The sequence below is a fragment of the Myodes glareolus genome, chromosome 11 (assembly GCF_982192425.1).
Source record: "Myodes glareolus chromosome 11, mMyoGla1.1, whole genome shotgun sequence".
In the NCBI taxonomy this organism is placed as follows: domain Eukaryota; kingdom Metazoa; phylum Chordata; class Mammalia; order Rodentia; family Cricetidae; genus Myodes; species Myodes glareolus.
The window spans coordinates 13,916,181-13,932,005 of record NC_142036.1 but is presented as its reverse complement, the minus strand read 5'-3'; the positions used below and the strand labels follow the sequence as shown (position 1 = coordinate 13,932,005).

General features: G+C 54.5%; 2 protein-coding genes across 2 annotated transcripts; both read left to right on the top strand.

The window, feature by feature from the left end:
* The first annotated feature begins 1,236 nt into the window (after window positions 1-1,236).
* Window positions 1,237-3,151, top strand: LOC125398555 (cysteine-rich protein 1). The gene is made up of 5 exons (XM_048431467.3): window positions 1,237-1,397; window positions 2,541-2,635; window positions 2,723-2,780; window positions 2,880-2,926; window positions 3,045-3,151. The coding sequence occupies exons 1-4, from the start codon at window positions 1,358-1,360 to the stop codon at window positions 2,918-2,920; spliced, it is 234 nt and encodes a 77-aa protein (XP_048287424.1). The 5' UTR covers window positions 1,237-1,357; the 3' UTR covers window positions 2,921-2,926; window positions 3,045-3,151.
* Window positions 3,152-4,805: 1,654 nt separating this feature from the next.
* On the top strand, window positions 4,806-15,612 carry Tedc1 (tubulin epsilon and delta complex 1). Its single transcript, XM_048431470.3, is given in 9 exon segments — window positions 4,806-6,161; window positions 6,257-6,338; window positions 6,770-6,972; window positions 7,207-7,362; window positions 7,721-7,819; window positions 11,818-11,904; window positions 12,266-12,379; window positions 12,381-12,446; window positions 13,746-15,612. Coding segments are annotated over 9 exon segments (1,272 nt in total). The 5' UTR covers window positions 4,806-6,026; the 3' UTR covers window positions 14,076-15,612.
* The last annotated feature ends 213 nt before the right edge of the window (window positions 15,613-15,825 follow it).

The window sequence follows — 15,825 nt, the reverse complement described above, 5'->3', positions numbered from 1 at the left end:
AGGATGGACCTGGACTGGCCCTGAGATGAGGTCTTGTTTTGAGAGGAGTGTGTCAAGGGTAGAGGACTCTGGTAACAGTGTGTGTAAGGAGGTCCGTGTGCTGGGGACAGGTAGGAAGTTCCGCAGAGCAGGGAGATGAAGGGTGGGAGCTGAATGCCCAGCTAACAGCAATCACAGCATCAGAGAGTTAGGCAATGGTCAGAGCCCCAATGCTGGTGAAGGCCTGCATGTGGTGAGCACGTCGGTCTGCAAGTCTCTACCTGGTACCAGTCACGGCTCAATAGCCTCCTTAGTTGGGCGGTGGACTTGGATTGCTGAGCTCGGCAACTTCTCCCTGAGATAAGAAAGGACCAAACCTTCTTTGATTGTACCTCCAAGGATCAGGGAAGCGACCTGGGTGTGGCCTCGCCTGCATTCCTTGTCTTGACCTGACCTCTAGTTCGTGGGTCCTCAAGTTTAGATTCTGTTGTCCCTGTGGCAGGAAGGCTTTCCTGGATGAGAGTCCCCTCTTCTGAATTCCCTTGGTGAAATTGTGGCCGCAGCCCAGTCGCCTGGCAAAGGTCAAGCTGTTTACTTGCCTATAACCAGGCGGACCTTCTGGTGTCTGCGTGGGTTAGATCTGGGAAAGGCTGGGAGGGGCTGGGCTACAAGGCCGAGACACTCTCAACATCCTCAACAACTTTCTTTCTGGGAGAAGGCAGGGTCAAAATAGGTAAAAAACCCTTGGATGATAATTTGCATCTATTTGCATTTTATTTTACTTTTATTTATTTATTTGTTTATTTTGTGTGTGTGTGTGTTTTAAAACAGGGTCTCACCCTAGAGACCAGATTGGTCTCACCAATTCCAGTAGGAAAGGACAATCGCACCACACCAGGCTTTATCTGAACTTGAGAAGTTTCCTGTGCCCACCGTGGCTCCTGCAAGCTCTTGCAGGTGCAAGGCTCAAGGTGGCCCTGATAGGGCGCTTCATCATTTGAGGGAAGGACCTACGGTTCCCGGCTCAGCACAGCACACTCGCCCTGCCCCAGGCAGGGGGCGGGGCCTAGTCCCGCGGGAGCTGCCTGGCTCCTCAGAGGGTCTCCAGAAGAGTCAGCGCCCCTGCATGACACTTGGCCAGTTTGTCCTGCCAGAGGCGAGCATGGACCAGATGACCATTCTTGGCCGGTTGGCTAGGATCAGAGATCCCAGGGGTCCAAGTTCCGGACTCAGGGGGCGGGGCGGGGCGGGGGCGGGACCTTAAAGGGCAGGGCCGTGGGGTCCCTGAAAAGCGCGGACCAGGCGGACGCCACCCAGTCTAGAGCTTACTACCTACTTCCTTCTAGTTGCAGCCACTTGTGTAGGACTGAGCTCCGCCATGCCGAAGTGTCCCAAGTGCGACAAGGAGGTGTATTTCGGTGAGCATGCTTGGGTGTCCCAGCCTTTCTCTACATGCCCGTGGGCGCACGGCAGGCGGTACGCGGAAGCGTAGCCTGGAGGCGGATAGTTCTGGGGTTGTGCAGGTGGGCGGCCGTGACTAGAGTTCGGGGGGATTGTCTTGGATCGAACCCATGAACCTTGCCTGCGGCGTGAGGGTGGTATAACTTGGTATCAAACGGAACCGCTATCTATGCCCACTTGTCTTAAGCTTTTGGGTCGGTTTTCTAGCCTCCTTGCCTCTGGGTCTCCAGGTCTCCATGACTCCCATGATTTTGGGTCTCCCCTTCTCTGTATGTGTGATCCTCGCCTCTGGATCCGGCTGGTCTGTCTCTCCCGCCTTCTCTCTGCGTGTCCTGGGCGGGGTCCCCGCGGGAAAGGAAGGAACGCGGGACTGGGGCGGCCCCTCCCAACACTAAGTAGAAACAGACACGGAAAACCACGTCCGGGAGTGCAGTCTCTGGGGTGCTGGTTTTCTTGCTTTTCGCGCGCCCTAGGGCTCCCACAAGATGGTGTTTAAGTCAAGTCCCCTCGTCCCTGTTGTAGAGAAGGGCTCACCCAGGTTCATTTATCCAGCCACCAGCTCGGAGGTCAGAGGACTTAACCCATTCACCTAGCCTTAGACTCTCTAGACCTGCTCCCCAAATCCACCCCGCCCTGTCCCTCAAGTCTGTAGGGCTCCACTCCAGCCCTACAAGCCCTCAGGGGGTCACATCCCTGTGGTAGCGCTTGAAAATGTCCCACCAATGAACTGAGATGGTGTGGCCCACACCTTTGGTCCCAGCATTTGGGAGGCAGAGGCAGGAAGATCTATGTAAATTCAAGATTAACCTGGTCTACAAAGCAAGTTCCAGGACAGCCTGGGATGTTACACAGAGAAACCCTGTCTCAAAATACCTGACAGAGAGAGAGAAAGACAGAGAGAGATAGAGAGAGGAAAAGAAAATATCCCTCCTGTAGGAGGACCCTTCTGGCTTGTGCCATAGGAGGTGCCCCTCTATGGAGCGCAGGGCAGTCTGAGGATCCAGGGTGGCTACCACATTAAGGGAACGAAGCATATGTGTATGTGCAGCCGAAGGGATATGCAGGGACCCCAGTGTCTCAGTGGGTTTGTGCTTTTGCAGCTGAGCGAGTGACATCACTGGGCAAGGACTGGCATCGCCCCTGCCTAAAGTGTGAGAAATGTGGAAAGACACTGACTTCTGGGAGCCATGCCGAGGTAAGGGGCTGCTAGGGGGCAGAGGGAGGAACGAGGGGGGCAGTGGGAGCTGGGATGAAAACACCCCTCATGTTCTTCTCCTTATAGCATGAAGGCAAGCCCTACTGCAACCATCCCTGCTACTCAGCCATGTTTGGGCCCAAAGGTATGTTGCTGGTCCTCTTCCCTAACAGACCTCTCACCTCAACTGACCCCCTTCCCCAACCTATTGATCTCCTTTTCTGTTTTTTTGTTTTGTTTTCAGGCTTTGGGCGAGGTGGAGCCGAGAGCCACACTTTCAAGTAGATCCAGGTACAGCCCCATCTCCAATCCCACCCAGTCCGCCTGTCTACAGGATGAGATCAACCCTGGTGGAGTAAGTAACGAAACTTCGATATGCACTCACATTTGTCTCTGTCTCTCCTTACAGGTTGTGGAAACCCTCCCTACCCGCCCAGGCACATGCCAGGCCTTAACCTTGGACAGCAGGGGCTCTCAGGAGTCCTTCATGCCCTTAATAAACCTGATCTTTTGGAAGATCCGTGTGTTTGTCTACCAGTGTGTGTTGGAGTGGAGCTGGGGGAGCCTCAGCTCCAGGCCTAATGCAGGACACTGATTTTTCCTGCTGCTGTAGACATTGCTGCCCTCTGGGGGAGTGCCACTTCGGGGCAGGATTTCAGAATCCATAAAGTTCCTTAGTGGTTCTGGCCTGGGGGTGAGGCCCTGGCCAACAGGGTCAGTAGGAACATGGAGCCTGGGAGTGGGTGGGGCTGGCCACAGTTCAGAGGGTGAATCAGTGGGAGCTGATATGGTTCCCTTTCTGAGATTCTTTCGTGGGAGTTGTGCAGACTTCTTGCCTATTCCATTTCCACTTCCTGCAACCCCACCCTGTCCCCAGAAGTGCGCCCTTGTGGATGTTCTGCAGCTGCTCAACAGATACCACATCCCCATCTGCCCTTCCCCCCTGCCCAGGAACGCTCCGGGTGACTCGGTGCTCTAATGGGATTTGAGGGCTGGCTCTGTGGCAGTAGAAAGGGTTTTCTGGAAACTTATGTAGAGCCCGGCAACTCTCAGCTTCCCCTTCCCCCATGCCACTGGCCTTTCAAGACTCTTTTGGATTTAACAAGGCCACAAAGATCTCAGCAGTGCCCCTGGGCTTTGCCGGCCTTAGTCTTTGGCACCTGTACTGCAGGAATGAGCCTGATAGGCTATTGGTGAGTCCTGTAAATGGCCGTGTGTGTGTGTGTGTGTGTGTGTGTGTGTGTGTGTGTGTGTGTGTGTGTTTTACTGGGTAATTCTGGAATCCCAACGGGTAGATGTCAGAGTGCTTTAGGTTACAACAGTATGAGCAGAATAGGTCAACCTGACCTGAGTTGTTTTTTTTTTTTTTTTTTTTTTTTTTTTTTTTTTGAGACAGGGTTTCTCAGTAGCTATGGAGCCAGTCCTGGAACTCCCTCTGTAGACCAGGTGTTGGTCTTGAGATCTGTCTGCCTGCCTCTGCCTCCCGAGCCTCCCGAGTGCTGGCGTGGGCCACTATGCCCCCCCCCCCAAAACCTGAAATCTTAAGAGTTTCCAGCTGGGAGGGGTATGGGCGTTGGGACAGACCTCCAGGTTTTGGGTGTCCAACATCTGCAGAGGACCTGGAAAAGGCATGTGTGAAGGGCAGAAGCTCCGTTTCCCCTGTTTTCTCCCACCCCCGAGGACCCTGCCTTCCTCATAATCCCAGCCCCCTGCACCCAGTTCCATGTCTCCCAATGCGGGCAGACTTGGAGTGAATTCCCAGCAACCTGAGGCCTGTAGGAACGAGCAGGTCAGGTGGGGCAAGAGCATAGTATTGCAAAGAGGCCTCGAGAGACAAAGGGCTCCTTAAAGGTGTATCGGGAGTTCCTTGGCACAGTAGCCAAGATCTTTGAGCTTAAGGTTTCAGGGCGCTGTGAAGTGTGACGGTATGCACAAGTGTGTGCAGAAGCAGGGTCCTTAGACCCAGGGCGGTAGGAGCAAGTAGGGTCTAGCTGGGCTTGGCTGTCTGGCACCAGCAGCCCTAGCTGCTTGGCAAGGGCCCAGGAAGAAGCACACCCGAGGCAGAATGGCCCAAGGCATCCAGATGAGCAGAGGAAAGTCGGCAGCAAGTAGTCATAAGCGGGGGCGGAGGAGGGGGTGGTAAAGTGCGGAGCAGGAGCACAGGGAAGGTTAAGATGAAGGTGGGTCGACAGTCCCGCACTTCCGGAGGGCGTGGCCATCCTGTAGCCGCGGTTAAGGTGGCAGGTGCCTAGGGTCCGTTGCCCTTCCGTCTCAACTCAATTTCCTCTTTCGCATCGCACCCTTTCCCTCTCCACCTGCCTCTTTCCCGGCTTTATTGAGATGGAGAGCTCACACAGTACTGTCCACAGTCCCAGCTATTTCTGGTGATATCGAGCACACAAAGCTTAGCTTGTGCCCGCTCAAGCGTACAGGCCCCGCCCACACAATTCGCCCGGTCTCCGTCGCCTGCAGACTGTCCCGGGATCCCTATAGGCAGCGTCTGGCCTTTGTCCGGCCCTCCTCCACACGCACTGGAGCATTTGATGTGGTCTTTCGTCCCCGGCTTCCCACAGAGAATGTTCTGGTAAAGGCTGTGGCCACGTACCAGCCTCATGCCCATTGCTGAGCATAATTGCTGTCTGCTTGTGGTGCGGCGTCTTAACCCGCTCATCAGGTTGAAGTCTGGGTTCATTCTGCCATTGTCATGTAGCTGCTGTGTACTTCTATATATTTCCTTGCAGGGTTCTCACGGCTTACGAGGATTGACACTGTAGTGCGCGAAACTAAGTTCAACACTAAGGGAGATGGCCGCACCCTTTTCTAAAGTGGAGAATCTTCCTCAAAAACTAGTCTTCTAGTGGCTGGAGGAAGGATGAAAATAGGGACAAGGAGGTCTGGGATTGTACAGGAGAGGGAGGATGGCTTTCTCAAGAGACTCCTGGCGACGTGGCCCCCGGAACTCCCCGCCCGGTTTGCCGGGCTCGGCTTCTCCTCGCGGGTCCCTGGCGCCCCCTGGTGGCGAGCTCCTGGGAGGCTCCGCAGAGACACTCCCAGCGTGTTTGGGTGGAGCCGTACTTCTTTCCCCGCGCCTCCAGGGGACACTAGGGCGCATGCGCGCCCTCCCGCCCCGCGCTACCTGCGCGGGAGCCGCCTGGGAGGTTGGTAACTAGAGGTGCTGATTGGTGAGTTCCAAAGTCCGCGGAGCTGGCAAACCCACGGCCCCACCCAGACCCCGGAAGTGCCTGCTTACGGGACAGACTGGTAGGCATTCAAACGCCGGTCTCTGCTCATTGGGCCTGGATGTAGAGGGCGGGTCCCAGCCCGAGCAGTGATTGGTCGCTGGGTGCGGCTTGCTCGGGCGGGCGATCCGAGGCTGCCCGGTGCTGGCTGCATGGGGCGGCGGAGGCACCGGGTGGAAGGGGCGGCCAGGGCCCTCCCTGAGGCTATCGCTGCGTTGAGTCGGTCCCTGCCCGCTGGACCCAGCCCTGAAATCTTCCGCCGCGCGAAGTTTGACCGTCCAGAGGCGGTGAGGCTATCAGGGTAGGCGGCCGGGGTCGGGGAAGGCGTTGTCGACGGTGGTGAGACCTTGACACTCGCTATCTACAAACTCCTTCCCTGCAGGCTCCAGTGCTCTGGCAGCTTCTCTTACGCGTGCTCTCACCGCTTGGTATTGCTAACGATACCTTGACCGACCTTGCTCCAGGTAAACCCTGCCCTCTCAGAAAGCCATGCCCCAGGACCCTTGTTTCCACTCCCCAGTCCCCCCAACTCGGTCGACCTCGCTCGGCCCAGCTCGGTAAGTCCCGCGCCTTTAAAGCTCCTCTTTTGTCTACCCTTCTGTATTCAACTTCAACGCCCCCTTTCTGCAGACACCTGTCCCTTCCCCTCTCTCTGCCAGCACTGCCCCGCCCACTTCCTTAAGCCTCGATTTCTACTACCTTTTTCCTCGCTCACCTGACTAGCAGTGGCTCTGAAACTGACTAGCCTGAGCCAGCCATTCACAGAAATCCTTCCCCCTGGGCCTCCTTGGTCCACTCAGCTGGTTCTCAGCTTAGGGTTGCTCCCAGTTTCCCGGAAGGACCCAGGTGACACCTCCAGGTTGGCACCCCCTAAGCTGGTGATTTCCTACTCCAGAGGCCCAAGCCCGTGTGGTGAAGTCAGCACTGGACTCCCAGGGCTACCCCAGGTCTGCACTGGTACAGTTTCCTGAGGGCAGTTCTCAGAGAAGCCGGGAACTGCTGCTGGCCCTGTCTTGGCTTCTGGCTCGAGGACCCTTCCTTGAGCAGCTGCTTGCCCAGACCCGTGTGCAGTTGGGTGATCAGCTGCCCCAGTGTGAGGTGAGTATGTAGTGAGGGTGTCTGAGCCGAACTTTGCCCAGAAACCCTGGATTTCTCTGTGGTCCCATGTCATACGGTACCCACCCTTGGTGCGGTCCTCAGCCAGGCTCATCCGGCTTCCTGGCTGAGACTATAGCGGACTGATCCTATGCTTGTATTGCACCTCCTCGTCCTGGTCCTTCCTTTAGCACGAGATGGAGTCTATAGCAGGGCTGACTCTTGTTCCCTCTCTAGTATGAGGCCCTGGCCATCCCTGGTCCTCTTGGACCCCATGTGGAAACAGAGAGTCCGATGGATCTCCGACTAGTGGAATGGCTGATGGGAAAGCTGCGGTTTAGGTGGCGACGCCTGATCTCCAGTCAGCAGGAGCAGTGCACCCTTCTCAGCAAGGTAGTTCAGCCCCATGGCTCCTCACACTGGGCCCATTTGCCCTGTGCCCCATCTCTCTCATCACAGTTGGCTCGCTGGACTGCTGGGCTTCCCCCAGCTCTGGTCTTTAGGTTAGGTCTCACCTTTACAAGTAGAGCAGGACTCTGCCTTACCTCCGTCCTGGTGAGCAAGGTGTGGAAGCCCTCAGTGAAATTGTCTAGTGCCCCTCCTCTGCAGCCCCCACCCCCAGCATTACAGAGCTGCCCTGAGCCCAGCTTTGTCCTTCCTGGCTATGAGTGGTCTCAAAGGTGCCTGTATCCAGCTAAAGGAGATCTTGTTGGGGAGTGGCTCCTTAGCCTGGGTGCTTTACTTGTTGCAGATCCACTTATACACCCGTGGATGTCATAGCCAGAAGAACCTTGACCATCTTTCTGTTGCCGAAACAGAGATGCTCAGGGACCCAGAGAGCAGTCAGCAGGTGAGGGTTGGTAGGGTGCCAGAGTGACTGCTGCCTGTGATGGAGTGTGGTCTACTGGGAAATACCTGGGTTGGTGTTAGTCTTTGACTTCTGTGTCTCTGGGTATTTGCCAAACTCACTGTCATTTGCTATTGTGGGTGATCGGTGTGTCCCTTAGGATTCTCCCTGTCCCGTTGATTGCACACCTGTCCAGGAAGGAAGGCTAGGTGTTGTGTATGCCAGTTATTTGGCCAGGCAAGGCCAGGGTTGGAGGGATGTGGTGTCCAGGAGGGGACGGCTGGCTTTTAGGAACACTGATCTCGGTCTGAAATGGGCAGCTAGCTCTACCTGACTGATGTATCTGGAGGTGTTTAAAGGCCGAGTGTGAGTGGGGAGAGCTGCTCTTCAGAGCCTACACTCTAAGGGTCTTTGGGGAAGTCTACTGGGGTAGATCTGTGCACAAGCACTGATATTTGTAGGCCTCAGTCCTGTTTTGTTGCCCAGGGTCCATTTGATTCTTCCCAGCCATGGCTGCCCTGGGCAATGGGCCCCTCCTGATGGTCCCAAATAGATCTAAATCTTAGCACAGACCTGGAGGGAAGCAGGCCATGAGATGCAGTGCTAACATTGCCTTCTGTCTGAGGCTGGGAAGAGTGTCAGTGCTGGCCCCATCCCCAGCTTCTCCCAGGAGATCCAGTTCTTTCCACTCCCCTGCTTTGTGCTGACCTTCCTGCTTGCCTTTCTAGGGCCTTCTCCATCATCACTGCTTCTTCCTTTTGGTCAGCTTATCTCTGAGGTTCACGGGAAAGGTCCAGCATCGGTCACCACTGTAGACCTCCTGAGTGGTTGGCTGGCTGTTGGCACTGGGCATGTATTGCAGCCGAGCTGGAACTTGGGCTGGGTGACCCCTTCTTCCAGGTCCAGCTCCCTTCTCTGCCTCTTTTCTAGCCCAAGATTGAACTTCTCCACCTTACCTAAGGCTCCTGGGCTGAGGGACGGATGGCTAGAACCCTGCCTTCTGTCATCTTCCTGGGCTCATACTACAAGGCTAGTTGACAGATTCCACTTCTGGGCTTCTGTGCTCTGGGTGATCTGTTAGGCCTTGCTGTGAACCAAAGGTGCTCACTTGGTAAGGTGTCTGGCTGTTGGTGTCAGCTGGACCTGTATCCCTGGATAGATCCTGGACTGGGCCCAGCCTGTTAGGGCCAGTGCTTGGCCTTGAGGTGCTGAGACAACATTTGAGGATCCTTATCTACCCCGGCTCTGACCCCCTTTTATTTATTTATTGTTTTACTTTTATTGATCTTTGTGGTTTTTATATCATGCATTCTGATCCCACCTATTTCCCTGGCTCCTTGAATCTGCCCTCTACCCTTGCGCCCTCCCCCCAAATCAGAACCAAATTTAAAAGACAAGCCAAAAACCAAACAAAACAAAAAGAAGAAGAAGAAAAGAAGGAGAAGAAGGAGAGAAGAATCTTGTCATGGAAGTTGTATTATTACAACACTGCTTGGCCTATTAGCTTGCAATTCTTATTGGCCAGCTCTTATATCTTAAATTAACCATTCCTATTATTTTCTATTTTACCATAAGGCTCATGATTTACCGGCAGGGTTAAGGCGCATCTGTCTGGGGGGCGGGCTGCATGGTGTATTGAGTCACAGTTTACCCCCTTTAGTTCATTCCTCTTTACTTGCAAGTGGTCGTTGCTATGACTCATTGGTCTGGCTTGAGGCCTCTGGTTTCTGCTACACCATTAATAATGGACTCTCACTGGGGTTCCTGTTGGATATCGTGTTGCTATTCTGAGTCATGGAGGGTCTGCTGCTTTGGATCTGACCCCCCTTTCAAATGTGGCTCGGCAAAGCTCAGTCTAGCACTGCCTGGGGTTTTGCTATAGGGTCACTCTAGTGGTGGGATAGAGGAGATAAGGCACCTCTTGTCTCAGAAGCTGGCCTGTGCTGATGATACAGGACTGGACAGTGGTGTGGGATTCCCCCCTGTATGCTGTGAGTATGTTTTATTGCTATTGCTTAATAAAGAAACTGCTTTTGGCCAATGACTTAATAGAATATAACCAGGCTGGAAAAGATAAGAGAGAGAGTAGGCAGAGTCAAAGAGAAGCCATGTAGCTCAGCTCCCCACACCCCCAGGAGACAGAAGCACTTTGCCGGTAAACTATGACCCTTGTAATATATGAAATAATAGGGATGGGTTAAGATATAAGAGCTGGGGGCTGAAGAGATGGCTCAGCGGTTAAGAGCATTGTCTGCTCTTCCAAAGGTCCTAAGTTCAATTCCTGGCAACCACATGGTGGCTCACAACCATCTGTGGTGGGGTCTGGTGCCCTCTTCTGGTCTGCAGACAGAATATTGTATACATAATAAGTAAATAAATAAATATTTTTTAAAAAAAAGATATAAGAGCTGACCAGTAAGAAATGTGAGCTAGCCGGATGGTGGTGGCGCACACCTTTAATCCCAGCACTTCGGAGGCAGAGGCAGGCGGATCTCTGTGAGTTCGAGGCCAGCCTGGTCTACAAGAGCTAGTTCCAGAACGGGCTCCAAAGCTACAGAGAAACCCTGTCTCCGAAAAACAAAACAAAACAAACAAAAAAAGAAGCATGAGCTGATAGGCCAAGCAGTGTGGTCATAATACAGTTTCTGTGTGATTATTTTGGGTCTGGGCAGCTGGGAAACAAGCAAGCAGTCTCCGCCAACAGGACAGCAGTGGTTAGGTGGACCAAGGCCCCAGACCAGCTTCTTTCCATGTGTTTGTTGTGGTGCTGACCAAAACCTGGATCTGACCTACCTGCAGACAGGTCCCAGAAGTTTCTGGAATGAGCTATGCCTGGTGTATTAGCAGCCAGGCATGTTGGTGCATCGCTAGTTGGTTCCCTTGGTTGCTGTGGGATCCAGGGCCTTCTGTTTGTACCCTCTCTGTCCTTGTTCCTGCTGGGGAGGAGGTTCAGAGAGAGGGCTGCATCAGAATACAGAATTGAGGGTGAGCCATGGGAAGGTGAAGGGGCTTATTTGTTCCTCCGTCATGCCCACACCCCACAGGCCTCCTGGGGACTGTTCTTGGGGTCTGTCTTACCTGCCTTTCTGATGGTGTGTTTAGGGGTCTTTGCTCTTTGGTGCTGGGTGGAGGGCTGGGGACCACCCTCTGTGTCCCCTCACCCTGATCGGGCTCCTTACATCTCTTACCACTCTTCTACCTCTTTCTATGACCGAGTGGTGGCTCTAGTCCCTTATCTGTTGTGCTGGCCCCAGTAGACTGGCCTTGGCTAGCATTCAAGATTTCCCCAGTTTCTTAGGCCATAGACCCTGCATTCTCTGTGGAGCCAGGAGTGGGGGTCTTAGGTTCAGAGGGTTTGACACGCGCTGTCTTCTGTCTTCTCTCTGGGCCCCCATAAAGGTGTCAAGGGTGGGAGCGCTTTCGTTCTGTGTAGGTTGAGTCTCTGACTAGATGTGGCACCTGCAGGGGCACCCAGCGGCACCCTTCATTTACAGATTACCAAGCATCTTGTCTTCTAGGTGTGTTGGATGATCTGTGCTTAGAAGGGAGGGAGACAAGGAGTAGTGGCTTCTGACTCTAGCCAGTCAGTGGATGTTCCTCAGGAAGGAGAGGGCTGAGCGTGGGGCTTACTCTGTCTGTCTCTGAGGCACAGCTGTTAGCGCAGGACTAGCAGGCTTTGCTCTGCTGAGGGTGGGCAGTGGTTATCTTCTGACCTGACCCTGCCCTTCCCTCTTATGCATGTCTCAACTCTGTCCCATGCCCCTGCCCTATGCACAAATCCCCATCACCTATCAACTCTTCCTTACCTTGGGGGTTCCCAAAGTTACATGGCCCAGCAGGCTCCCCAGTCTTAGGTCTTCCCATCTAGGCAGCCTTTGGGACAGCCTCTAGTCGGTGGAATATTGGGCAGAGCACTCTGGTCAAAGGCCCCTGGACTAGAGCTGGGCTCAGGAGATGGTCAGGGAGCAGTCTGGCCCAGCAGTCTGTGTCTTTTTCTCTAGCTTCTGCAGGCGCTGGAGAGTGAGAACGTACGCCTGGGGGCAGCTCTGGAGTGGCGGCAGTGTGAGCTGGTCTTCTGGCAGTGGATGGTGAGGACGTCTTCCCTGCTGTCCCAACCCTTCCTGGCCCTGGCCAGGAGTCCCAGGCTCATTGATAGTAGAGTTTGGAAGATGATCCCTCCTTAAAGACGGAGACGAGGGCTCTAAGGGATGCTTCTGCTCAGGATATCGGCTGTACTCAGTGGAAGCCTCATATTGCCGGTCCTTACCTCTGGTTCTCCCAGAGGTCTGGTTTTTGTGCTTCCCTGAATGCTGGAGAAGTAGCCAGGGAGTCAGAAGCTGCCCTGTCTGCAGTAGGATCTGGGAATGCTCTGCCCCATTAACCTGTGCATCTTCTGTCCCCTCTTGATACCTGTGCTTGTCTCTGACTGTCTCACTGGGTTCTCTGCAGGATACAGTTCTGGATGCCTGCTTGTCAGAGAGTCCTGCTGTGACCTCACAGCCCACAGTTCTGCCCATGGTTTCTGAACATGGGTGTGGTGAGCTGGAGTTGGTAAAACAAGAGTTTGCAGGCCCTGCAGGAGGAGCTCCGGGAAGTGGCTGAGCCCCGGAGGGCGGCATGGGAAGCCCAGGTGAGCTCCTAGGCAGCTACTTTGCCCACTCTTCCCAACCTACACTCCAGCTCTGCCTCTTTTTTTCTGTCTGGACTGGCTCTTTTAGCGGGAGGGCTTGGTTAACCATTCGACAAAGTCTCTGGATGAATTACCCTTCTTATTTGGATTAAATTTGATGGTGATGCACTTGGACAGCAAATTCCAAAAGCAGGGGTTGCAAGGAAGAGACCCCGCTATCCTTCACTGTCACCTTGAGATTTTCTCCAGGGACTCCCACAGAGAGGTAGGCAGCCTGTGCAAAATTGCCTGCCCTGGTACTCCCATTCCATGCACATTGCCTGTTGGTCTGCCACTCTGCCCCTGTCCAGCAGCCCTCCCCAGCACTTCCTGGTGGCATAGGCATATTCCACTCACTGCTATATCCATCAGTTCTCCTTTTGGGACGCATTCTAATGTCAGCTGCAGGCAGGCTCCCCTTATGCTCTTCCATAGTCTCCTTGAAGATCGGGAGCAACCACTGTTTTTCCTCCATACTATCCACCTTAGTCAGGCTGGTGTGCTGCAGACCTGTGGTTGAGCCAGGGGACTCCTCTTTCTCATAGCAGCTAATACCCCCGGAGTAGTAGATTTTATCCTGAAATACACACACACACACACACACACACACACACACACACACACACATATATATATATATATATAAAACTGTGAGGGCAGAGCCCATCCAGGACTCAAGGTGACTCTGGGGTTTTTGGAGTGGGTTAGTGGCAGGCCTGCTGCCCACTGGGCCTTTGGCTAGGGATTGCCCTAAGGGTTAGAGGTAGTACCCTATGCCCCCTAGGTCAGTCCCACTCATGTATTCCACTCCTAGGCAGCAGTAGGAAGGTGAAGGTGAAACAGAGTGTTGGGGATGCTGCCCTGTATCCTGGAATAGCAGGTGTCCTCTGGAGTCTTCCTTGGCGTTCTGAAGACCCTTAAGGGACATGGTAGGCTAGAAACTGCCCGGCGGTCCTACAGCCAGCTGTCCTGAGTGAGGAGCCCTGGAGGTTAAGGTTAGGGATCTTGATTCTCTGAGTTTTGGGTCCCTGTGTCCCAGCTGCTACTGGCATGGGCTTCAGGTGCTTTGTGAGGGTAAAAGATTTTTGGGCTAGCCAGGCCTTTTGTACGGGTCCTGGGGTGGCCTGGCTTTGTATGGTGGGATGATGCATGGACTAATGCCTTGCCTTGGAGCTCTGGAGCTGCAGGGCTTTTGTGTGCACCTGGACCCGTTCTCCTGCTGCCCTTGGCTCAGGAGCCTGTGTATCTTCTCTCATGCAGGTTAGAGGCCTAGGTCAGGGGCCAGAGTGGAGCACCACAAGGAGGGCCTTGCAGGAGGCTGTCAGACAGGAGTTGGTTGCCCTGCAGGGATCCTGGGAGCCATCCAGTGACCCTACCCAGCCCCAGAGACCCCATCGGCTGGTGAGAAGAAAGGATGAGTCACCAGGACCTCAAGGCCTACAGGCAGCTGAGATGATCAGGACCCTGAGCACCCAGGAGGCCGGGCTGAAAAAGGAATTGCACCAGCTACAGAGCCAATGTCAGCAGGAGCTGGCCAGGCTGGCTGGTGCTCTGCCTGGCCTGATTTGGATTATGGTTCCTGGACACTGAAGGCCCCAAGATGTGCCCATCTGTGTAGAGGCCTTTGTAGGGTCTCAGAGGGGCAGACTGGGGCTGGCATGGGAGCAGAGGTCCAGGCCATGTATTCTTTCCAGGGCCAGAGCCCTGTTGCCTACAGTTTTGGAGTCACCATGAGCTGGTCCTCCTGAGAAGTTTGGAGGGGATAGAGTAGAGTTGTCTCTGGGGACACCAGGTTGTTGCCCTCTGCCACTGCCCTTTAACTTCCTCCTCGTCCGAGACTGGGATGTGCATGGTGCATGGTTGGCACCGTGTGCATGGTTGGCACCGTGCTGGGGTCACGCGTGCTCCACAGTGCAGGAAGCATCGGATCTCTCCCGAGTGGGACAGCTCTCTCTCCGACTCTAGCTGTGCACCTCCTGCAGCAGAGCCTCCTCCTATGCTGGGCCATGGATGTGCCTGCTGTGTGTGTGGGGAGCTGGATGGGAGCCCTGGGGGCTCTGCCGGGCAGAAGAGGAGGGGAAGCTGCAGTGCAGACAGAAGGCCTTTGTTCTGAAGGCTGCTGGGCACTGGGCAGGCTCAGGTCTCACAAAGCAGCCTGTGTCCAGGACGTGCCCACAGCCTGGTGGGATGGCTCTCTCCTAGCCGAGGCTTCTAGCCGGTGGGCTCAGGCAGGTCCCGTGGTTTCTAGCCCTGTCTTCCTTCCTATCCCTAGCTCCAGACACTCACCAGACACTGGGCAGGTAGTAGGCCCTACTAGGCAACCTCTAGCCTCCTGCTAACTCAGGCCTGAGGCCACTACCCAACTCTGGGCACCCTGGACCCTCTGCTAGACCATTCTGTCATGGGGTTTTCCTGCTTGCCTGGTGTCGTATGGTAAGAGTGACAGCTCATGTCTAGGGTGACAGCTCTGATACAGGTGGCCTCTGGCCCTGAGGCAGGGCACCGTGCTGGTTTGTTCCAGTGACTGTTCCTAGCATGCTTCTGGAGGACCAGTGTCTAACAGGTCCTTCCTAACTTTCATGACGTAGCTCCTGGAGTCTCTGGAACCTCCTGCCTGCTGCTGGGCCTCTGCTGTCCCTCCTGGCCTGCAGCCCCTGCCCCTGCTAACACTTGCTCAGCTCCTATTGCTGCTTCCACCTGTGGGTTCCAACTCTGGTCCAGGACACATGGGAACTTGGCTCCTTGTGACTGTGATGTGAGCTATAAACAAGTCCAGTTAAGCTCCCTGCCTCTGAAAACTGCCCTGCTCTAGGACTTCCGGTGGCCCCTTGGAGCTTGACCTTAAAAAATCTAAATGCAGCCGGGCAGTTGTGGCACACACCTTTAATCCCAGCACTCGGGAGGCAAAGGCAGGCAGATCTCTGTGAGTTCGAGGTTAGCTTGGTCTACAAGAGCTAGTTCCCGGGCAGCTAGGACTTACACTGAGAAACCCTGCCTCGAAAAATAAACAAAAGAGCATGTTGGAAGCTCAACCATGGGCCCCATCCTTGGTCAGGTTGTCAGGACTTGTCACTTGGCAAGGACTTTAGTACCAGCTTTTCCACACATAATAAAATAATGCACATTTGTGGTCTCGCTGTTCTTTGTCCTGCGCTCCCACACAACCAAGTAAGAATAAAACCAAATACAACCATCTTGGTGGACCCTGAGGTCCTAGGGTGAGCTCACACCATTGATGACACACGGCGCTCCAGGGTCCACCTGCAGCCCGACAGATGAGGCCTTATGGACCCCCTGACTTTGGGGAAGAACAATCATATTGTCTCTAACACCCCCAAGC